The sequence below is a fragment of the Carya illinoinensis genome, chromosome 2, assembly GCF_018687715.1.
Source record: "Carya illinoinensis cultivar Pawnee chromosome 2, C.illinoinensisPawnee_v1, whole genome shotgun sequence".
In the NCBI taxonomy this organism is placed as follows: Eukaryota; Viridiplantae; Streptophyta; class Magnoliopsida; order Fagales; family Juglandaceae; genus Carya; species Carya illinoinensis.
Window position 1 is genome coordinate 35,860,483 of NC_056753.1, and position 24,163 is coordinate 35,884,645.

The window sequence follows — 24,163 nt, forward strand, 5'->3', positions numbered from 1 at the left end:
ATCTTTTTATGAGAAAAAGAAAAAGAAAAAAAAAAGCCTCAAGCCCTGGATCGGATGGTTGACAGAGTATAAAGTTAAGGACCTTGAGAATTTCAATGTTTTTTGAGTTCTCAAATTATTTTGAACATGGGGTGGGGATGTAACAACCCGCTAGAAATTCAATTGTGGAATTTCTTTTGACTTTAAGAACCTCGTGAAAATTCCGTAAGTTTACACGAATCGACTAATCGCATAGGTTTTAGCCTGTCAACATAGTTAGTGTTATCACTCATTATGGTGTCAGAAATGCGATTTTAATTATTTGAGATAGTTAGAAGTGTCAGAATACATTATAGTCTACACCACTAGGCTTAATTGAATATTTAGGATTTTTCAATACTAAGTTTATTACGTTTATTTTTGGAGTGAATAGTAATCTCGGTAAACGTACTAAACGCAGTGTTTTCAAAATCACAGTGTGAAATGTCCAAATTAGGTTAGCGAAATTTTATTTGGATACTTGGCAAGATCTTAACCACACATAATGAATAGTATTAGATACTTAGCACAAAGAGAAACCATTAGATGGAATTGTGAATGAAATCAAGGTGTGAGATCATGACACCTAAGCAAAATACACAAGGAAAGATTTTAACCACCTTACTCTTCCAAGTCTACTCCACATTTAGAAAATATGTTAAGCTAATTTCCTGGATATTATTGGGTAAAAATATTTTGAGTTGATTTTTGTAGATATTATTAGGTAAGAGAGTCCTACACTCCACTCTCACTCCGGTAAGAGAGTCCTACACTTAACTCTCACTTCGGGTAAGAGAGTCCTACACTTAACTCTCACTCCAGCCTCATCTCTTCCATATCTTATCCACAAGTATCTCCAGCCACCCATCCCCACGAAATTATCTTCATTTATGCTTTCCATTGAAAGAATACCAAACACTCTCTCTCGGACAGCTTTTAGGAGTTCTTTTGCACACCCATTTCGAAGCTTTTTTAAGTGTTTTATCATAAAGTCTCCTTCATATAAGTTGTTCCTCTTTGAGTCTAGTTTTCGTAGATGTATTTTTCGTATCATTCCATGGTCATTTGGTCGGTCAACAGTATTTTTAACCATGGAAAGGTCATTCTGGGCGTGAATCTGGAGAGTAAGTTATAGTTTGGAGTTTTTGACCAAGCTAATTGATAGATATTGGTCCGAAATTTTTATGGAGTATTGTTAACATGTATATATGACTATTGGTTGAGGATTTTTGCATGATTAAAGGTTTTGATGAAAGATTTTCTTAGATTTAGAAACTTAGAAACTGGAAGAAGAAAAACAGTTTCTGTTTTGAGAAAGTTTAACTCTTTGGTGGTCTAAACCTATTCTAATGACTTTAATAATTTTATTGGAGGATCTTAAGTATCTTATATACATGTTATATTATTATTTTGAAAATATTTGATGTTAGTGTCAAAGATATGAAATTTTATGCAAAGAGATATTCAAATAAGCCAAAGTGTGGATATTCTTGACTAAATTTATGTTTTGGTTAATTTCTAACCATGTGATCTTGAATTAGAAGCTTATATATGTTTTAGGACATCTTTTTAAACCATGTGATGGTTTAGTTTGAAGATCATATATTTATAAGTCATAGATCAAGAGATTTATCAAAACTAGTTGAGGAAAAAGTTTCTGTTTTTGGACTAAGTGTAAAACTAAAAACTCCAAATGTTATTTTGTGATTTTGGTGACTTTAGTTTGATGATTTAAAGCATGGTTGATGTTAGGATGATATTATGAATATGTTAGAAGTAAGATTTGATTTTTGAAATTATTCGAGATGTTTTGATTTAAGGTCAAAACTTGTGATTCAAGTGCTTGGATCTTTTTACAAAAAAGTTTGGTGTTAATTATTAGCTTTTTCTAAATGGATGTTTTAAATATGGTTTTGAACTTAGGATTGGAAGATGTTTGTTGCAAAATTTTGGTTTAAGCATGAGTTTTGAAGTTGGAAGGAATTGCAACAAAAATCAAGGGAAATGGCCTATGGATGTTTCGGCCATAGTGTGTTCTTCATAGTTGTGTTTTGTTTTAAATTTTTCTGAGTTGATATTTAAATTTAGGACAAAATTTATATGAGAAATGTAAATTTTGGAAACTTTTGGAGTTAGTATGCAAAATCCTTAAGTTATGGGTAAAACGGTCATTTTCCCACATGTAAAGAGTAAAATTCTTTAAGTTAGTATTTTTTATATTTCAAATTTTTAGTGATTTAGTTCTAACTTTTAGAATAACTAATTACAGTTCCTCGTGATCGCACTTGAAGTTTTATAAGAAACGCGGAGATCGAGGTAAGTTAGCTTTTAACTTACTAGCAGTCTACTATGTATGTATGCTAAGTAAAAGAACTACAGTGTATGTATGTATGTTATCATATGTGTCATGCCATGTCAAGTTATCATGTAATTGTCTATTATACAGAATTTATTCTGTCATCAATTTTTATCTGTTATATAATATATTCTGTTATGTATTACTGTACATTACAAGTACGTCATGCTAAGTATGTCATCTATTACATGTAAGTCAAGTCATGTAATATTCACTGTTGTAAGTATGTCATGTTAAATATGTTGTCTATTATATGTTATGCCATGTTACGAAATGTTTCTATCTCAAGTTGGTCATGTATTCTAAGTTATGTTCAAGTCACATTATGTTACGTCAGGACTTCAGTCATTTCGTATTCCAGTCACATTTCATCTTGAGTGCATAGTGATGTGTAGAATATATAGGGCCACAACAACTGTGGAATATGTATTTACACATAGAATACATGGGGCCACAACAACTGTGGAGTATGTATTTTTCATGTTAAGTCAAGTTTATGTAGAATACATGGGGCCACAACAACTGTGGAGTATGTATTTAACTGCATAGTGATGTGTGGAATACATGGGGCCACAACAACTGTGGAGTATGTATTTACACGTAGAATACATGGGGCCACAACAACTGTGGAGTATGTATTTTTAATGTTAAGTCAAGTTTGTGTAGAATACATGGGGCCACAACAACTGTGGAGTATGTATTTACACGTAGAATACATGGGGCCACAACAACTGTGGAGTATGTATTTTTAATGTTAAGTCAAGTTTGTGTAGAATACATGGGGCCACAACAACTGTGGAGTATGTATTTACACGTAGAATACATGGGGCCACAACAACTGTGGAGTATGTATTTTTCATGTTAATTCAAGTTTCAGAGCAAGTTCATGCTAAGTCAAGTTTCAGATCAAATTCATGTCAAGTCAAGTTCAGTTCATGTTTCAATTTAAGTTATGTCAATTATGCTATGTTGTACGCTAAGTTATTCTTTAATTACTTATGAATTTGATTATGCATTTATACTTTTACTGTCATCCATGCATCATTAGTCTGTGTGGAAGTTTTTTGTTAACTTGCTGAGATTTGTAATCAAATCTCACTGTGGTAGTCCCAACTACCATTCCTCCCGAATGGTAGATCTTGTTACAGGATCTGAAGGAGGATCAGGAGCTGACCAACTAGACACAGTCGACTGAACGACGGTGCGTCGTTAATATTAATATAGTAGTTAAATTACTACTTGTACGATGGAGTTGCATCTCCAGTACTTTTGGATCATAACTATTTTGGAATAGTGCTGTGATCTTAGTTATTCAATGGATCTTTATGTATGAAGTATGTTTTAAGTATTGGGATATAAAAAGTTTGGTGCATAGTATTGCTAAAGAAAAAAAAAATTATCCGCTGCGAATATTGCATAATGTTAGATGCATGTTAGGATTATTGCATCTTATATGTCATGAACGGGGGCAGGTAACCTTGTGTTGCATGTCTCGATGCTTCAAATGTCCGTCCGATCCCAAACGGAATTTAGGGGCGTCACAGGGGAGACAAGGGCGCCTTTTAGGTATTTATTAGCGGGGCTTTGTTACATACAGTCGCCGTGTAGTCAGCTGACGTTAGCATCTATTAAAAAAAAAAATCTCACACATTTGTTATTCTCTCAAGTCTACGTTGGCCATCTACTTTCCATTTCGTTTGTTGCCCAGATGACTAACACAAGAGGGGGGGTGAATTGAGTTGTATTAAAAAAAATAACAATTATAAATCAAATATATAATATAAAATATAAACAAAATATGAAATAACAATAAATATAAGGAGTAAGGGTAAGAGAGAAGCAAACTCAGTATGTTAACGAGGTTCGGCCCCACTGCCTACGTCCTCGCCTCAAGCTACCCCTTGAGGATTCCCAAATTCACTATTCAACCTCCTTCAGGTGGAGATAGAAACCTATTACACCTTTGAACAACACCGCTACAAAGGATCCGTGTAGAACACCCTCTACACTTGCAATCACCTTACACGTGGTGATTCAACTATTCCCTGTGTAGAATACTTTCTACACACACAAGGGTTATACACACCCTTTTTCTGATACAAAAGCTGATAGTGGGTAGGTTATCAGAAAACACTCCTCAACGAGTGAAATAAGAACAATACAGCGCAAGCTATATCTCTCAAAATGAACAAGGATTAAGGCTCAATGTTTAGAGAAGAGAGAATGAAAGCTTTGAATGAATGTTGTATACTCTTGGTGTTGTAAATGTGAAGCTCTCAAATGATCTATTTATAGGCATATGAGACTTCATATTCAAATTTAAAAAGATTCACATGTCAAAGACAACATCATTCACTTTTTCAAAAAATTCAAATAAAATGTTCTTCTTTTTCAATTGTCAAAGACAACATCATTCACTTTTTCAAAGAATTCAAATAAAAGGTTCTTCTTTCTCAATTGTCAAAGACAACATCATTCACTTTTTCAAAAAAATCAAACCTAATCTTTTACTTTTGGCATATGACAAAATGAGCACACTTTCATTTTCAAAAAATTCAAATATAATCTTTTACTTTTTGTATAAGTCTAAAAAAGCATCAATCACTTTTGAAAATATTCAAATAAAACATGCACATGTGAAAGATGACAATCAATCATCTTTAATATTTTCAAAATTCAACCCTTTAATCAAGGCATGCACATGCAAAAGATGACAATCAATCATCTTTCAAAATTTTCAAATTTAATTTTCAAAAATATTCATGCACATGTGGAAAATGTATTTTAATGCTTTATGATAAAATATTAATTTTGAGCATTAATCCTAATTTCGAATTTTGAAGAGATTTACAACATTACTCTATAATTTTAATGTGAACTTGTTCCCTTCTTGCTCATGCTTGTTTCCTTGATGTGCTTGACTCCATTGTGTAGACAACTTGAGCTTGAGACTTCTTTATTCTTTGAATTCATTTGTTATCATCAAAATCCATGTGTAGATTTATAATCACATGAAACTTAAAACCTTGAGTTCAACAATCTCCCCCTTTTTGATGATGACAAATATTTGATAGAACTTGAAACCTATATTAATACTTAAGCTCCCCCTGAAAATATGCGTTAGTTTTTCAAGCAAAAGTATAAATATAATTCCAAGCATATATAACAAGTTTAGCAATTTAAACAATGTTAATGTTCTAGTCTAACACTTCTCCCCCTTTTGGCATCATTAAAAAGGATCCGCAACAAGAAAATGGACTGAAGAAAACGATGCGTTTAATAGTCACTGTAGATAGTTGAAAAATGGAGCCGTCCGTGACCCGACAAGTGCTGCAAAGCCTCGAGGCCTAACTCTATGAATTTAATACGGCTGAAGATTTAAACAATCGCCTGATGTTGTTGACAAACGGGATTGAAGGCTCCGAGTTTCTATAAAAAAATGATCATTTTCATCTATCGGATGCCAAAAAAATAATCACTTCTTGACCTGAGTTCTGTTTTTCCACAACGATAGAATGGCTGAGCAATTCTCTTCCACTAATGTTCCAGACTTGAATCAGGAACCCTTGACGCATCAATCATCAATCTTCTCTCCTGAGGCCGTCAATACCATGATAGGAGCAGTGAACCGTTTTTCTAGTAAGGCTGATTCTGAGATTATTGCAGAATCAAGAATGCTCAGTAATCAATATGCCGCCTCTGTTACGATCATGTCTCGAAGGTTAATGGCGAGGGTGAGTGAGATTGATCATCTTAACATGCAAATATCTGAGTTACGACAGAAGCTTGCTAATAAGGATAGTGAGAATAAAAGGCTAAAGCAAGAAAACCAAGAGTTGAAAAAATTTACAGATTGGTATGCTCATGATCTGCAACCACGAATAGAAGAGCTGGAACGAGAAAGGGTTCAGATACAAGGTCAACATCGGCAGATAACAGCAGAGGTTCATCGTTTACTAGAAAAATAGGGACAATCTACTGTTAATCTCGCTGGCTTAGTAAGAAAACTTTTGACAATGTGTGTCCAGCATATCTTGTATTTCTTTTGACTAAATAAGATTTGAAGAGAAAATAGTTTTTCTTATTCTTTATTCTATCTCTATAAAATCAGTCCTGAAGTTCATCTAATCCGCATCAAGTTTTCATCTCATCTCTATAACTCATTTGCATTCCTTCAGCATTCTCGTTTTAAGCCTTCTATTCTTTTCTCAATGGCTCATTCTTCTAACATTTCTCTAGATCCATCCATGAGGCATTCTGCATCTCAACCTCCTGTTCTTTCTGCAGCTACCATTGGTGCCATGTTGCAGCAAGAAAATAATAATCTGACTAATAAGTCAGATTCTGATGCTATTTATGACTTGGTGAGTCTTGGGACTCGCTACTCTTCCTCTATTGTGGCTTTTTCTCAGCGGCTACAAGCCAAAAATCACGAAGTTGAAAAGCTCAAAGAACAAATTGTTGTACTTCAACAAATTGTTCAAGAGTCTCACACAAGGGAATGAATCATTCGGCAGAAGAATAAACAGTTGAAATCTTTATTAGATTCTTCATTCCGCTTGCCGGTTCCCATGAATAAGAATGACATGATATTGTATGAAGAGAATGAGCGTCTCAAACATGAGGCTAAGAATCTCAAATTTATGTAAAAGTATTAAAAAAAATCTATCTCTATTTTTATTGACTCTGGTCTATCTTTTAAGAGATATTCATAGCATGCATCATACCTATTTCTCTTCTGATCATACATAATCTATCTTCTGGTAAAGGTTTTGTGAAAATATCTGCTAACTGATCGTGTGTGTTTGTGAACTCTAACATTATATCACCTTTTTGCACATGATCTCGAAGAAAATGATACCTTATTTCAATATGCTTAGTTCTAGAATGTTGTATTGGGTTCTTTGAAAGATTTATAGCACTTGTATTATCACATTTGATTGGAATGTGATTATACATGAGTTTAAAATCTTCAAGTTGTTGCTTCATGTAGAGAACTTGAGCACAACAACTACCCGCAGCAACATATTCTGCCTCAGTAGTAGATAGTGCAACAGAATTTTATTTTTTACTAAACCAGGAAACTAATGCATGACCTAAGAAATGGCATGCTCCACTAGTGCTTTTTCGATCTATTTTACAGCCAGCATAATCTGCATCTGTGTAGCTGATTAGATCGAAAGATATGTGCTTAGGGTACCATAACCCTAGGTTAATTGTACCACTAAGATATCTAAGAATGCGCTTAACTGCAATTAAATGTGATTCTTTTGGAGATGATTGAAAACGTGCACATAAGCACACACTAAACATAATATCTGGTCTACTGGCTGTTAAATATAATAAGCTACCAATCATACCTCAATATATCTTCGAGTCAACTGGCTTACCGGATTCATCTTTATCAAGTTTAGTTGATGGGCTCATTGGTGTTCCAATTTCCTTAGCATTTTCCATCCTAAACTTCTTCAGTAATTCCTTAATATATTTTGATTGATTGATGAATGTCCCACTTTTTGTTTGCTTAATTTGCAATCCGAGAAAGAATGTAAGTTCACCCATCATGCTCATCTCAAATTCTTCCTGCATAGTCTTAGCAAAAACTTGACACATATTTTCATTAGTAGCACCGAATATTATATCATCAACATAAATCTGAATCAAAAGAATATCATCATTTTCATATTTAATGAAAAGAGTTGTGTCGATTTTTCCTCTTGAAAAACCTTTTTCAATCAAGAAACCACTGAGTCTCTCGTACCAAGCTCTAGGAGCTTGTTTAAGTCCATATAGTGCTTTTGTGAGTTTGAAAACATGATTTGGGGAAATATGATTTTCAAAACCTGGAGGTTGCTCAACATATACCTCCTCATTTATAAAACCATTTAAGAAAGCACTTTTAACATCCATTTGAAAAAGTTTGAAATCTTTATAACAAGCATATGCAAGTAGCATTCGAATAGCTTCTAATCTTGCGACAGGTGCATATGTCTCATCATAATCGATTCCTTCTTCTTGATTAAAACCTTGGGCTACAAGTCGAGCCTTATTTCTAGTAATGACTCCAGACTCATCTTTCTTGTTTCTAAAAACCCATTTTGTTCCAATAATAGTATAATTTTTGGGTCTAGGAACAAGTGTCCAAACATCATTTCTTTCAAATTGATTCAACTCTTCTTGCATAGCTAGAATCCAAGATTCATCAAGAAGTGCGTCATCAATATTTTTGGGTTCAATTTGAGATAGAAAAGCAGTATGATTACAAATATTTCTAAGAGATGATCGAGTACTTACACCTTGTGAAGGTTCTCCCAAAATTTGTTCAACTGGATGATCTTTCACAAATTTCCACTGTTTGGTTGCATCTTGTATTAAATTTTGATGATCTTTCCTGATGGCTCCATGTTGAACTTCCTCTATTGCTTTCTCTTTGTTGAGATTGAGACTTTCTGTGTTATTTATACCTTCTGTTTCTTCATCAATAGATTTCTTGGAGAGTGGAGAATTAGATTCATCAAATACTACATGCATAGATTCTTGTACAGTTAAAGTCTTTTTGTTGAATACTCTATAAGCTTTACTATTAGTAGAATACCCGAGAAAAATACATTCATCAGATTTTGCATCAAACTTGCCTAAATTATCTCTGTCATTCAAAATAAAACATTTGCATCCAAATACATGAAAGTAACCAATGTTGGGCTTTTTCTCATTCCAAAGCTCATAGGGGGTTTTATCTAATTTAGACCTTAACATAACTCTATTTATAACATAACATGCAGTACTTACCGCTTCGGCCCAAAAATAACTAGGCAAGTTGTTCTCATTGAGCATTGTTCTTGCCATCTCTTGAAGAGATCTATTTTTCCTCTCTACTACCCCATTTTGTTGAGGAGTTCGAGGAGCAGAAAAATTATGAATAAAACCGTTTTCATCACAAAATGTTTCAATATTTTTATTAACAAACTCTTTTCCCCTATCACTTCGGATACTTGAAATAGTATAGCCCTTTTCATTTTGAATTCTCTTGCATAACTTGGTAAAGACATTATGTGCCTCATCTTTATGAGCAAGAAAGATGACCCAAGTATATCTAGAGAAATCATCAACAATAACAAATGCATAATATTTTCCTCCTAGACTTGCAACTCTATTTGGTCCAAAAAGATCCATGTGTATCAGTTGCAATGGTCTAGTAGTGGAAATATGTTTCTTAGTTTTAAAAGAAGTTTTTGTTTGTTTACCAAATTGACATGCATCACAAATTTTGTCTTTAAGAAAATATGTTTTTGGTAAACCTCTCACAAGATCATTTTTTGAAAGTTTGGAAATAAGTTCCATGTTGGCATGACCTAATCTTCTATGCCATAACCAACTAGTTTCATTTTGAGCTGACAAGCAAATAGCATCTTGTGAGGTAATTTCTTCAAAATCAATTGTATAAACATTATTGTTTCTAAAAGCAATAAAACAAATATTACAATCATGATCATTCAAAATAATGCATTTATCCATTTTAAAAGTAACTGTAAATCCTTTATCACATAATTGACTTATGCTCAAAAGATTATGTTTTAAACCTTCAACAAGTAGAACATCTTCAATTATGAGAGAAGATTCATTACCAATTTTACCTATTCCCACGATCTTCCCTTTCGAGTTGTCTCCAAATGTCACGTGTCCTTCTTCTTTAGATCTAAGATCAAAGAACTTAGTCTTGTCTCCCGTCATGTGTCTTGAACATCCACTATCTAAAAACCACTTATTTTTGCTTGTGGATGACTTCATGCATACCTATAAAAACAATTAAAATGATTTTTCTTGGTATCCAAGTTCTTTGGGTCCTTTATTTATTAGTATTAGAAGAAACAAGATTTTTAGGTACCCATATGACCCTAATAGTCATTGTATGATTTCTTCTAATAGGACAAGTATGATAATTATGACCATTTCTATTACAAAAATTACAAATAGCATGTGACATATATGAAAAACTTGAATGATTATAATAATATCCTTTTTTTGACAAAATTATTTTTATGAAAAGAATTTTGAATATTAGTCTTTGAGGTAGAATGATTATCAAAGAAATTTTTATAAGGTTTGTATTTTTGTTTTGGCATATATCCCAAACCTGCCTTGTCAAAAACACATCTTTGACTACCAAGAAGTTTTTCAAAATTTCTTTTTCCATTCGTAAAGTTTTCAACAATATTTTCTAAATCGGTTTTCTTCTTATTCAATTCAAGATTTTCATCTTTCAAAATGATACTTTCTTTTTTTAAAATTTCAATTTCGTTTGTTAAAGAAGAATTTTTCTTTTTCAAAGCAGTATACTTTATACCCAATTTTTCAAATTCCTCATAAATCTCTTCTAAAACATTTTGCAATTCTTCATATGAAGGATTTTCAATATTATCAAGATTTGTTACCTCAATGTCATCTTTAGCCATAAGACAAAGATTTGCTGATTCTTCATTGCTTGCTTCACTATCTGAGCTACTTGAATCATCATCCCATGTAGCTTTCATTGCTTTCTTGCCCTTGTTTCGATCTTTCTTTAGCAGAGGACAATCTGGCTTGATATGACCAGGTTTATTGCATTTATAACAAATTAAAGTGTCGTTTTTACCTGAATCTTTCTTGGAAAACTTTTTGAAAGATTTCCTCGGAGGAGTTCTATTTTTCTTCAAGAACCTCTGAATTCTTCTTGTTATCATCGCAACTTCTTCATCTTTATCGTCATTTTCCTCATCTTCATCACTTTCACTTTCATGAGGAACAGCTTTAAGTGCTAAGCTCTTCTTTGGCTTTCATTCTTCTTCTCCTCTTTTCAATGTGTACTCATGGGTGATAAGTGACCCGATGAGTTCATTGACTTCGAGCTTCTTGAGGTCTCTAGCTTCAAGAATCGCTGTAACTTTTGATTCCCAACGTTTTGGTAAAGAGTTGAGAATTTTTCTTACTATCTCCACCTTGGAATAAACTTTGCCAAGAGCTGTCAAGCTGTTTATGATGTTAGTAAAACGAGTGTGCATACTAGAAATAGATTCATCATCATTCATCTTAAACATTTCATATTCATGAGTAAGAATATAAATTTTTGATTCCTTGACTTGCGAAGTTCCTTCATAAGTTACTTCCAAGTTATCCCAAATTTCCTTTGCCGTAGCGCAATTCATTATTCTATTAAACTCATTTCCATTAAGAGCATTATATAATAAATTCATAGCAGTTAAATTTAAAGTATAAAGTCTATCGTCTTCACGATCAAACTCTTCTTCTTCCTTTTTGACCTTTACTCCACCAACCACTTTTGTTGGAATATAAGGTCCATTTACAATACATTTCCATATTTCTCTACCTTGAGCTTGAAGAAATATTCTCATTCTAACTTTCCAGAATGAGTAATTATCTCCACAAAAGAGTGGAGGCCGACTACTAGATTGACCTTCACCAAATGAAGCTGCAATGTTAGCCATAAGATCTTAACTCAAAAGATAGTTAATCTTATAATAGAGCTCTTAGCTCTGATACCAATTGTTGCCCAGATGACTAACACAAGAGGGGGGGTGAATTGAGTTGTATTAAAAAAAATAACAATTATAAATCAAATATATAATATAAAATATAAACAAAATATGAAATAACAATAAATATAAGGAGTAAGGGTAAGAGAGAAGCAAACTCAGTATGTTAACGAGGTTCGGCCCCACTGCCTACGTCCTCGCCTCAAGCTACCCCTTGAGGATTCCCAAATTCACTATTCAACCTCCTTCAGGTGGAGATAGAAACCTGTTACACCTTTGAACAACACCGCTACAAAGGATCCGTGTAGAACACCCTCTACACTTGCAATCACCTTACACGTGGTGATTCAACTATTCCCTGTGTAGAATACTTTCTACACACACAAGGGTTATACACACCCTTTTTCTGATACAAAAGCTGATAGTGGGTAGGTTATCAGAAAACACTCCTCAACGAGTGAAATAAGAACAATACAGCGCAAGCTATATCTCTCAAAATGAACAAGGATTAAGGCTCAATGTTTAGAGAAGAGAGAATGAAAGCTTTGAATGAATGTTGTATACTCTTGGTGTTGTAAATGTGAAGCTCTCAAATGATCTATTTATAGGCATATGAGACTTCATATTCAAATTTAAAAAGATTCACATGTCAAAGACAACATCATTCACTTTTTCAAAAAATTCAAATAAAATGTTCTTCTTTTTCAATTGTCAAAGACAACATCATTCACTTTTTCAAAGAATTCAAATAAAAGGTTCTTCTTTCTCAATTGTCAAAGACAACATCATTCACTTTTTCAAAAAAATCAAACCTAATCTTTTACTTTTGGCATATGACAAAATGAGCACACTTTCATTTTCAAAAAATTCAAACATAATCTTTTACTTTTTGTATAAGTCTAAAAAAGCATCAATCACTTTTGAAAATATTCAAATAAAACATGCACATGTGAAAGATGACAATCAATCATCTTTAATATTTTCAAAATTCAACCCTTTAATCAAGGCATGCACATGCAAAAGATGACAATCAATCATCTTTCAAAATTTTCAAATTTAATTTTCAAAAATATTCATGCACATGTGGAAAATGTATTTTAATGCTTTATGATAAAATATTAATTTTGAGCATTAATCCTAATTTCGAATTTTGAAGAGATTTACAACATTACTCTATAATTTTAATGTGAACTTGTTCCCTTCTTGCTCATGCTTGTTTCCTTGATGTGCTTGACTCCATTGTGTAGACAACTTGAGCTTGAGACTTCTTTATTCTTTGAATTCATTTGTTATCATCAAAATCCATGTGTAGATTTATAATCACATGAAACTTAAAACCTTGAGTTCAACATCGTTTAAAGAGAACAAAAACCAAGTCTCAACTAACCTCATCGTAGCCTTATTCTCTTTCAATTCAAGCTATCGGCATCGAGAAGTAGCCTCGTCGCAACTTGATACTTGTAGTGGGTTCTGTGTTTTTTTTTTTAATTATCTAAAAACTATTACGCGATGTTAGTTGACTTTGATTAATAGCAGAGAAGATTGTTTGGAGGCCATAGCTTTCTGATAGATTTTATTGGAATCGTTGAAGCTTTAAGATGTTCATGTTGTCCAACTTAATTAAATTAATTGAAGCTTTAAAGTTGTTGCCCGAGTTTTTAAGATGTTCATGTTGCCCATTCCATCTTCTTCTCATTCCTTGGAGGCGCCTATTCTGGCAGAGGACAACTCCAAACGAGGAGCCACTCCGTGGACTCTGTTTCAAGGTTTCAAAATTTACTTTAATTTTGTAAACCGTAGCTGAGAGAGAAGATGGGGGAAGAAGAGGCTAGGGTTTCAAACATCCTGATTTTTCACATTTCATTACCAAAAAAATCCCACCACCCACAACCACTCTACCCCCATCGATCACGATGAGGGCCAAAGTATTACTGCGAGATGAAGCTTGAAGACTTGGAATTTGAAGACCAAGACAACCATCGCAACCTTCACTTTGTTGAAGACAGACGAAGACGATTCGGGGTTCGGGATGAAGGGGAAGGGGATTTCGAAGGAAACAAAAGCAAATTGAAACGAATGCCCCTTTCTCACTTTCTGGTCTTCGAGTTGGGGAAGATAACGGGGGAAGACAAAGAATTTTTCGGAGGAAGGGGAAAGGGAGAGCTAGCCTTCGATGGATCTGAGGAGGGAAATAGAGGAAATGGGATTTGAGGAGAATGGCAAGCGTGGACTTGAGAGAAGCAGAGAGAGGAGGGAAATGGAAAAACTGGTTCTGGGGAGATGGAAATGGATGGATTTCGATATGGAGAGGAAGAGGGAGGAGGAAACAAGATGGAGAGGTCAGACGAAGATGGAAATGGAGGGAGGGAGGGAGGAAACTGAGAGAGAGAAAAAATAGATAAAAAACACACCGTTTTATTAAATGACGTTGACACGCCGCTTACAAGCCGATTACACCCAGCGCTTGCATCCAGCATTTTCCTTATTAGCGACTTGTTTCTATGTCGGCCTTGTAGATGAATTTATTTACTACTTACATGGGGTTGGCATATGTTTGATGAAGTGGTTCGAGTAGCAAAGTCTCATTCATCCATGTCATTGCCACCAACACATGGGACAAAGCGTGACATCTTCGTAATCTTCCAATCCGAGGGGTTTCAACTTTAATAATGATTTTTTTTTCTTAAAAAAATGATAGTACTTTAATTTTATTAATTACTCTTTATTTATGACGGAAGAAAACCTTATACAAAGGGGAGCAAGGGGGTTATAGAAATCTCAAAACCAAGCTCCTATAAAAACTATAATTCTTAATAAAAGCTAGTTATAAATGAGAACTAAAGAAGAGAAAATTAATGACGCAACTTGGAAGTTTTTTGCAAGATTCAAATAAAAGATATCAATCATGTATTTAGATAATTCCTAAAGGGAGGAAAAACTTACCCCCATTGCACCAAAAGCAAGGCTATCAGCTAAAGCATTGCCTACTTAGTCAATTTGTACTAGGGGCATACCAAATGGGCAAATTAAAGTAGCATAGTAGATGTAGATGTTGAGGGTGGGGGTCGAATCCATGATCTTCATTTAGATGTAGATGTTTGTGCCATCAGGCCACATGATTTTGGCTTTTCTATAAACATGGAATATATCAAATTGGAAAGCACTTTTAATAATGAACTGAAAACAGCCACATGCAAGTCAATGTCCTTATGTGATTTTACTTGTTTACACCTCATACTGCAATGTTGTTAAGAAATATTGATTTATGCTCAATCTTAGAACGAAGAGGACATTAGAAATTAGTTAACTATGATCCTAACTGCTTATTGATAGACTAATACTATAGTTGAAAACCTTATTGTCCGATTAATATTCGATCAAATTTTCGTTTAGAAAGGTAGTTATAAAGCTGCTAACTTTTAAGGTCAATATTGAAGCCATCTTGGCTCAGCTGCTAGAGCACGTGGCTTTTAAGGTGGGTTTGATTCCCACAGGCGGCGGTATCCTGATCCTGTCAACTATATAATGTAGTTAGTATTCATTTGATAGTATTTTAACTCCTCCAGTTCACGGGCTTCACGTCTCCAGCCCCCGCTGTTTTCTGTTGACATAAATGAAGACGTACATTAATGAGTTCATGCGATGGCCATGCTCTCCACAAAAATATACCCAACAATTAATAATACCAACCTTCAAATCACTTTCACTTACTCTAATATATCCTTCCCGCTGCACAAAAAACATGGTTTTCTCCTTCGCTCTCTTCTCTGGGTCCTTTTATACCCCACCTATACTGTGGTGGTACCCACGAACACACCAAATAAAGCCCTACTCCTTCCTCTTTATTCCCTATTCTCTATTCTAATCTATTCCCTTTCGTGCATCTTGGTCTCAGATTGTTATAATATGAGAGTTTCTTTCTCTGACTGAGCAATGAAATTCGAGAACCTACTGATGCAGCGAGGGCAGGAGCAGCAGAAAATACTGGGTCTTGAGGAAGAGGTAAGAGCTTGTACTACTCCTTTCCTATTTGGGTATTAGAATTCGAGTAATCCAAACTCAACGAAAATGGGACAATAAATGGCATACAACTTTTCACACCATATTTTTTGCTGGTGGGTATGCTAGAGGCAGAACTGAAGGAGGAACAGGCATTGAACAGGATTTTGCGCTTTGCACTTCAGGGGCCAATTTCCTCCCGCCCAAGTCTTTGCTCATCGGTTCCACCCCAGGTAAAAGCAAATAAATAACACAACAATTATAGCTCCGTGAGATTATGCGCTAAATGACCTCGAAGATGAATGTGTAATTCAGGTTCAGGTGCTTCTGGAAGAACTAGCGAAGGTACATGAAGAAATATTGTGGCTGGAGAGAAAAGTTGAGGATCTGAAACTAAGCTTGTACCAAGAGAGGAAACGGAGCAGAGAAAGGGAAATGGAGCATTTAACAAGTATACCAGAAGACGGTCACTTGCGATGCGGACCAGAGATCCGATCGTCAGTGCTCAATGATCAGCGGTCCAGATCAGAAAACCGTGATCATGAATTTAGGAAAGAGAGAATCATAAAGGAAAGAAGACCTTCGTTGGGGTCTGTATCGAAAATCCTAAGCATGTCTTCTACAAGATCCAGCGGTAAACTAAAGTTTTTATCGAAGAAGAATGTTCATAAACCTCGTGCCAACACTAGAGGTAGAGAATCCAAAAGGCCATCAGCAAGATCCTCGTTTGAGATTAGTTTAACCTCGGAGTTATAGTGGGTCCATTGCACGCGACCAACGTGGTGAAACATGTTTATGTATTGTCCCCCACCCACAAAAAAAGAAGTTTTTTGCGTTAAGTGACATGTTTATCGATCTGAAAATACACATTTATAGTAATTTCCTTTCTCTCTGTGTTTTCCTCTACTCGGTTTTGGATGAGATGAACAGAAGAATATCAAATGCGAAGGAGGCATGCCGGGAGATTGAACCGAAACCAATTCCGTCAATAAAGTATGGAGAAACCAAATAATTTCTCAGAGGAACTGATGAAGGTGCCTAATCGGCATATTGCTCGAGCGAGAAAACCATAAATTGATGATATATATTGAGTTGGCGTAAAATATAAATTAACCACGTAAATTAAGATGCTTAAATGAAATCTGGACAATTGAAGAACATATTTCTCATTCACACACCAAAAAAAAAAATCACGACTCGCCATTTCATGCTTTAAATTAAAAAGTTTAAAGGTTTTTTTAATGATAAGTATTGTGTATTGGTTCTGTGTGAGTGTTAAAAAAAAATAATACTTTCATTGACAGTTCATGATTCGGCAATGGAGGCGCCCCCAGGCTATGGCATCAACTCTCTACGACCATGGTTCAGAGGTTTGGGGCTTTGGGAGGAAAAAAGACACTGTTCCTTCTCTGGATGACATGATTTTGGGACGTCAACTAAACCACCCGACGCGCGAACTCACACATACGAAGTCACACTTATTGTCCTCTTGCTGGGTGGGTGGGAATCTTTCACAGCACCAAGCGCATGTCGCTAAAGTTTTTGCCCCATCACCCTTGGTCTAAATCCATAACCCCAACCTTTCCTAATTCTTCCAAGGGATCCCACGGCACCACATTCTCACACTCTTCTCTGTCCAGGATTCCAGAGACCTCCAGGTACCTTCAATTTTGAAGGTGACCCACACCGCTGCTCACATTTTCCTCTCTATTTCTTTCAATGCATGCATTCGCTTGTTTGGATAATATGTCCTACATGCATGATCATTTGTGGGTTTGATTCTCTTTCTGTTTCTCATCTGTAGAGTACAAGTTTCTAGACTTCTCTGTAAAAGTCATTTTCCATGTTCCCTTTTCGCTGGCCCGCTTGCACTTCTTTTTTTAATTCAAGGTTGCATCTTTAACTCCCGGTTGCGTTTTTTTTTTTCACCCCCTTAATGTACGAGGGCTGTTTTGAATTATGTGTGTACAGTTGTGGTCTCAAATGCAAGAAGGGAGTTAAAAGAGAGATCTTGGATTAAATACTGTAAGATTTTGGATGAACTGGGACGGCTTCTGTGTTAAACGCTCAAGCGTGTGTGCCCACTCTTTTCATGCTCTAATTGCACTTCTTTCACTTCCTAATGCTCGTATTTAATAAAGTCATCTGTGAAAAAATGGATAATACTACTGGGAATTATCTGCAAGATAAGTGTGAAAGTTTATTTCTTTTTTTCCTCTTCTTTTTTTCCCTTCAAAATTCCAGTTACTTTGTAATTTTGAGGGTATTTGCAATGTGTTACAGCTCATGAAAAGATACGGACATTAGTGAATCTGAAATGGACGAGTATGAAGATAAATCTTATGAAGAATTGAAGAATGGGAATCTTAATGTCAAAAATTCTGACGAGACGTTTGCTTGCCCCTACTGCCCGAAGAGAAAGAAGAATTATCTATATAATGAAATTCTTGAGCATGCTTCTGGTGTGGGCAAAAGTAGTTCAACAAAGAGAAGTGCAAAAGAGAGAGCTAATCACCTTGCTTTGTTGAAATATTTGGAAAAGGATTTATGCCCATCAAAACCTGTTCCCAAGAGTAGTTCAAAAAAGAAAAACTCAAAAGAGAATGCTAATCCCCTTGCTCCGGTGAAATATTTGGAAAAGGGTTTGGCAGGTCCATCAACACCTGTTCTCAGGAGTGATCCTCCTATTGATTGCAACCCCAATGAGAAATTTGTGTGGCCTTGGACAGGAATTGTGGTTAACATTCCAACAAGACGGACAGATGAAGGAAGATATGTGGGAGAAAGTGGATCCAAGCTGAGGGATGAATTGAAAAGTGGTGGGTTTAATCCCATAAGGGTTCACCCTCTATGGAATTTTCGGGGTCATTCAGGCAGTGCTGTTGTGGAATTCCAAAAAGATTGGCCCGGGTTACATAATGCCATGTCATTTGAGAGAGTTTATGAGGCAGATCATCATGGGAAAAAGGACTGGTATGGTGTTAGTGGCCAAAAATCTGGTCTTTATGCTTGGGTCGCCCGTGCGGATGACTACAGTTCAAGTGGGATTATTGGGGACCACCTACGAAAGATTGGGGATATTAGAACCATATCTGGAATTATGGAGGAAGAAGCCCGAAAGCAGGACAAGCTTATATCTAATCTGACTAACACTTTCGAGCTGAAGAGCAGGCACTTGAAAGAGATGGAGGAAAGATGTAGTCAAACTTCAGTCTCCCTTCGGAACTTAATGGAAGAGAAAGATAAGCTCCTTCAAGCTTATAATGAAGGTTTGTGATGTATATTTCACCATATTGAATTTGGTACTTTCCATTCCTTTCCGCTTTCTGGGCTTTCTAGTGGTATTAATCCATTCCATGTTTGTTTGTGTAATAGATATAAGAAAAAGACAAATGAGTGCAAGGAATCACTTTCAGAGGATTTCCAATGACCACGAAAAGATTAAATTGCAACTTGAATCTCAGAAAAAAGAGCTTGAGATGCGTGGGATGGAATTGGAAAAGCGTGATGCGCATAATGAAAGCGAAAGAAGAAAGCTTGCTGAAGAAATTGAGAAGGTAGCTTTATTTTAACTGACAATGCATATCCCAACGTCTCAACAGTCAATACCATCTATAGAGTGATTGATTACAAAACTAATTAAACTTGATATCATCGAAGTAAGTCCTGCTATTTTCTTAAGATTTGTATTCAACCAATCACAACAATAGTTTATTTTTTTAATGATTATATGCACGTGTGCAAGAGATATGCTTGACAGTGCTGCTTTTCGTGGTTCTATCAGAATGCCATAAGAAATAGTGCTCTGCAATTGGCCTCTTTGGAGCAACAAAAGGCTGATGTAAATGTATTGAAACTGGCTGAAGATCAGAAGGTTTGTTAGTTGTTTTCAAGAGCTTAAAAAATAACCTGAACATCTCCTTTTCAAATTTGGAGAAGAGAAATTGGTAATATATTACCATTGAATTTGCAGAGGCAAAAGGAAAAACTCCATAACAGAATAATTCAACTGGAAAAGCAACTGGATGCAAAGCAAGCGCTGGAATTGGAAATAGAGCAACTGAGAGGGACATTAAATGTCATGAAGCACATGGTAGATGATGGAGATGTAGACGTATTGAAAAATGTGGAGACAATACTTAAACAGTTGCGTGAAAAAGAAGGAGAGCTTGAAGATTTAGAAGATTTGAACCAAGCTCTAATAGTGAAGGAGCGCAAGAGCAATGATGAGCTGCAAGGAGCTCGAAAAGAATTAATTAATGTAAGTTATTTTCCCCCTTAATTGATGAGCTGCAAGAAGCTCTAAAATGCATGCATTTATAAGAATTTAGAAGAAAGATGGTATAGTTATGCGGAGAGTTTATTGTTTATTTATTAACATTATGAACCCCAAAGGTGACTAACTCATAAGTTAATTAGAATACTTGGATTGCCAGTGTGCTACACTATGGCATCGATGTGAACTGTGGATCGTTCACTAGCTTGTGGGAAAACTCCTTATGTTCTGAATTAAAAAGTATTAAACTCGGTACAAATTCCCTCAGCTTGTGAGTAGATACTAATGCTCTTATTTTTTAGGAATGGAAAGAGATAGAGATCCATGGTGATATTGGGGTTAAGAGAATGGGAGAACTTGACGATAAACCATTTCGCGAAGCAATGAAGAGAAAGTATGATGAGGAAGAAGCTGATGAGAGAGCTTCAGAACTGTGCTCACTGTGGAAAGAATATATGATGGACCCCGATTGGCATCCTTTTAAATTTACTACAGTTGAAGGGAAACAGCAGGTGTTATTCTTAAAACTCATAAAATCTGGCTTTACGATATACTACTCTTGGTTGTAGATTATATCTGTTGTGTGGTAAGCAGTGCATTTTGTTTTTCTTAGATGTTGTGTATTTTGCATCCCAAAAAAAAATTGTCTGAACATAGGTTCTGCTTACACATCTGTTTGGTGGTTTGCCAATGTCCTCTTATGTAGCCTGTCATGAATTTGCTTTCCGCTATTCTGCATTTTTCAATTTGGCCTGTGCATGCACTTTGGTACAATTATCTTTTAAGTTTTTTGAAATTCATGTAATCATCAAGGATTCTATTGCCCTAATTTAGTATTGAAGCTTTTTAATAATTATCTGCAATGGCTCCCTTTTCACATAATGCAGTTTACTTAGAATGACTGTCACCAATCATTTCAGGAAGTTATAAATGATGAAGATGAGAAATTAATAGGTTTGAGGAATGAATTGGGTGATGAAGTTTACCAGGCCGTGACTACTGCTTTAATGGAGATAAATGAATACAACCCAAGTGGACAGTATATAACATCTGAATTGTGGAACTACGTGGAGGGAAGAAGGGCTACACTTGAAGAAGGAGTCAAATCTATACTGGAGCAATGGAAAGGATCTAAACGCAAAAGGGGAATGAGTTGAAGGTCGGTGTTTCAGATAGCGTATTACAGAAATTAAGGGCAGGTATTCATGAATAATGATAATGTGGTGGGCTCCCATCTAGACGGGTTTTGAAGAACTTGCTATCTTTTTCACTTGTTTTTGCCTACCCGACACTAGATTGGTTTCCTTTGGTTATTGACAAGCTTTTTACTACCTAGGCCAGGTGCCATCTTTTCACTTCATTTTCTCTTTTTCTAAAAGCAGTATCTGCAAATACTACATTTTCATTCAGTTCATTTGTTATCAATATCAACATTAGCTACAGCATACCCACGATTCCAGTAGTATGCAAAGCCATGCTGAATTTTTCTCACATGTAAAACGTTGCTGCTGATTTGCAGGAAATGATATTCCCGGCTCCAAATGACATATCGCTATGGAGATGGAATGAGCTGGCCCATTTACTTGAGGGTGTTGTGCCTTTAATGGCATTTGTTCTTTGTAAATTATGGAATTACATTTTGTAGGGATTTGCCGTTCTCCATGAGACAACTAGTTGAAATCAAACTACAGCCGTGGTTAATCCAGATTGGGCTAGGCCCGGCTTGGCTTCAGCTACGAAACAATATGGGCCGGGTGCTGCCTGCAGGCCCACAGTGCCTAAACAAAACCCTAGAATTTACGATACAAGTCATTGCTCCTTGAAATGGTAACCCATCAGCCTATCCCGCCGGAGCAAGAGTTTTCTGTGCTGAAAACCTATCTCATTCTTTCTATGACTTATTTCTCTAGCATGCCGTCGCTTGTCCTAGGTTTTAAGCTTATGTTAGCAGAGGGTTTGGGCTATGATTATAAAGAGAGAGGGCTAGAGTGGGATCCCAACAAAAAAAAGGAAAACCCAGTTCGATCTGGAGGAGAAACTAATGGAAGGTGCCGCCAACCCCGAAAGGGGAGGCTTTGGTGTCTGAAATCTGACTCTTTTTCTTCCTTCTCGTATTGGGTTTCTTCCCGCAATGACAGATCTTCCAATTCTTTACACTTGATATGAGCTCCAAAACCCTTCAAGTCATTTTTTTCCCTTTTTGTCGTGGCTTTCCGTTATTTTTTTTCGTTTTGTTTTGTGCATCTATTGTATTTGTGGTGAGAAAACAGATTATTTTTGTATTCTCACCGAAACAACGATGCCTACAGAGAAAGCCTTCTTCATACTTGTCTGTTTTCTTAGAATCACTTACAGGCGTGATTAGGCAGCGGCCAGACAACCGTAGGGATGGTATCCACAGAAGACGAGTCATTTCATCTCGTTTTCATCTACTAAACTCCATCTCACATCCCCAACATCTTTCTTTGCATCTTCTTTATAAAGTTTTTCTCTTTTGGGGTCCAAATTTTTCCTAATTTCTTCGTTTGGAGTTGTTGGGTGTGATTCTCTGAACATTGTGGGAGGTGAATCCAATGGAAGGTGCGGCCAACCCGAAAAGGGAAGGCTTTGGTGTCTGCAATATGACTGTCTTTCTTCTCGTACTGGGTTTCTACCGGTAATGACAGATGTTCTAATTCTTTTACACTTGATATGTCATATGAGCCCCAAAACCCTTTCATGTCCTTTTTTTCCCTTTTTATCTTGATTTTCCTTCGTTTTTTTCGTTTTGTTATGTGCATCTGTTGTATTTGTGGCGAGAAAACAGATTATTTTTGTATTCTCACCGAAACAACGATGCCTACAGAGAAAGCCTTCTCCATACTTGTCTGTTTTCTTAGAATCACTTACAGGCGTGATTAGGCAGCGGCCAGACAACCGTAGGGATGGTATCCACAGATGACGAGTCATTTCATCTCGTTTTCATCTACTAAACTCCATCTCACATCCCCAACATCTCTCTTTACATCTTCTTTATAAAGTTGTTTTTCTTTGCTGGGGTCCAAATTTTTCTTAATTTTTTTCCCTTGGAATTGTTGGGTATGATTCTCTGAACATTGTCTATTAGGTAATTAACACGTTTTGGGAGAAAATGTTGGACTCTAATTTGAAGCCAAGGCGGGAGTATCATGTTTGTTTACATTGTCAAGAAATCCTAGCAACAATTGAGAAGATTAGGCTTTAAACTAGAAGGTTAATCGTCAATAAACAATGAAGGGAAATTGCATGGATAACGTGAGGGACTGATGAAATTAACTCCTAAAGGTGTTCGACAATTTGACGAGAAGATCATAACCATAATCCTGTTATGGAGTATGTTATAGCGTCAAGATATCTCTTTTTTCCTTCTAGCAGACGATAATCCATTGAAAGTAAGTATCAGGGACCATTTGATACAAAAAGTAGGAAGAATTCTAAAAATAGTTTTGATACAAGCAAAATTATGCACTAATTTAGATATTAATATTGATTTATTCATATTTAAAATTTAAATTAATATTATTTTTAATAAAGTGTATTTTTCGACTAATCACAATAGATTGATGCACGTGCAGTTGTTCTAACAAACTAGATTTTTCCTTTTGAAAACCAGTGATGGTAAACAGTTTTAAAAATCCAGGCTTGGAAAAAATAAATCAAAGCTTTGATATAAATTAAGAGATCAGTATAGCAATATTATCCTTAAAATAAACAAATTAAAGTTGCTAGCAAATTAACCTTAGACGATTATAAAAGAGTAAGGAAAATGATTAACTTACTATTCTTGTACAACTTAATAATTTCACAAAATTGAATTTCAATTTAAATGAAGTGGTATGTTTACATTGGTTGAATGTGAAATCACTCAAGGAGTTGTGAGAGAATTGTAAGAGGTTTGCACGGATAAAGACTCATTTTGTCAATTTTTTTTTTTTTCAAATTGAATTTTAAATTTCATTTTCACTA

The 24,163-nt window shown here is 35.5% G+C and overlaps 2 protein-coding genes across 10 annotated transcripts; both read left to right on the forward strand.

The window, feature by feature from the left end:
• The first annotated feature begins 3,547 nt into the window (after positions 1–3,547).
• LOC122301414 lies at positions 3,548–16,791 on the forward strand. The gene is made up of 4 exons (XM_043112766.1): positions 3,548–3,575; positions 15,800–15,906; positions 16,020–16,136; positions 16,219–16,791. Exons 2-4 carry the CDS (start codon positions 15,838–15,840, stop codon positions 16,657–16,659), a joined length of 627 nt encoding a protein of 208 aa, XP_042968700.1. The 5' UTR covers positions 3,548–3,575; positions 15,800–15,837; the 3' UTR covers positions 16,660–16,791.
• A 425-nt stretch (positions 16,792–17,216) lies between these two features.
• Positions 17,217–23,152, forward strand: LOC122301412 (protein INVOLVED IN DE NOVO 2-like). 9 transcript variants are annotated; one of them, XM_043112758.1, is made up of 10 exons: positions 17,217–17,579; positions 17,708–17,793; positions 17,875–17,976; positions 18,187–19,172; positions 19,279–19,460; positions 19,688–19,777; positions 19,877–20,164; positions 20,482–20,691; positions 21,100–21,338; positions 21,699–23,152. In XM_043112758.1, exons 4-9 carry the CDS (start codon positions 18,221–18,223, stop codon positions 21,334–21,336), a joined length of 1,959 nt encoding a protein of 652 aa, XP_042968692.1. In that variant the 5' UTR covers positions 17,217–17,579; positions 17,708–17,793; positions 17,875–17,976; positions 18,187–18,220; the 3' UTR covers positions 21,337–21,338; positions 21,699–23,152. The 9 variants fall into 9 exon arrangements, with proteins under 9 accessions (XP_042968692.1, XP_042968694.1, XP_042968693.1 ...); XM_043112760.1 differs by having other exon boundaries at positions 17,875–17,928; XM_043112759.1 differs by lacking the exon at positions 17,708–17,793.
• Positions 23,153–24,163: the final 1,011 nt, after the last annotated feature.

Bases quoted from the DNA above. Each gene is read 5' to 3' on its own strand.
- LOC122301412 (XM_043112758.1), top strand. From the start codon at position 18,221: ATGGACGAGTATGAAGATAAATCTTATGAAGAATTGAAGAATGGGAAT. The intron at 19,173-19,278 runs GTTTGTGATGTA...TTTGTGTAATAG, and splicing joins CCTTCAAGCTTATAATGAAG to ATATAAGAAAAAGACAAATG. The intron at 19,461-19,687 runs GTAGCTTTATTT...TGGTTCTATCAG, and splicing joins TTGCTGAAGAAATTGAGAAG to AATGCCATAAGAAATAGTGC.
- LOC122301414 (XM_043112766.1), top strand. From the start codon at position 15,838: ATGAAATTCGAGAACCTACTGATGCAGCGAGGGCAGGAGCAGCAGAAA. The intron at 15,907-16,019 runs GTAAGAGCTTGT...TATTTTTTGCTG, and splicing joins TACTGGGTCTTGAGGAAGAG to GTGGGTATGCTAGAGGCAGA. The intron at 16,137-16,218 runs GTAAAAGCAAAT...TGTGTAATTCAG, and splicing joins GCTCATCGGTTCCACCCCAG to GTTCAGGTGCTTCTGGAAGA.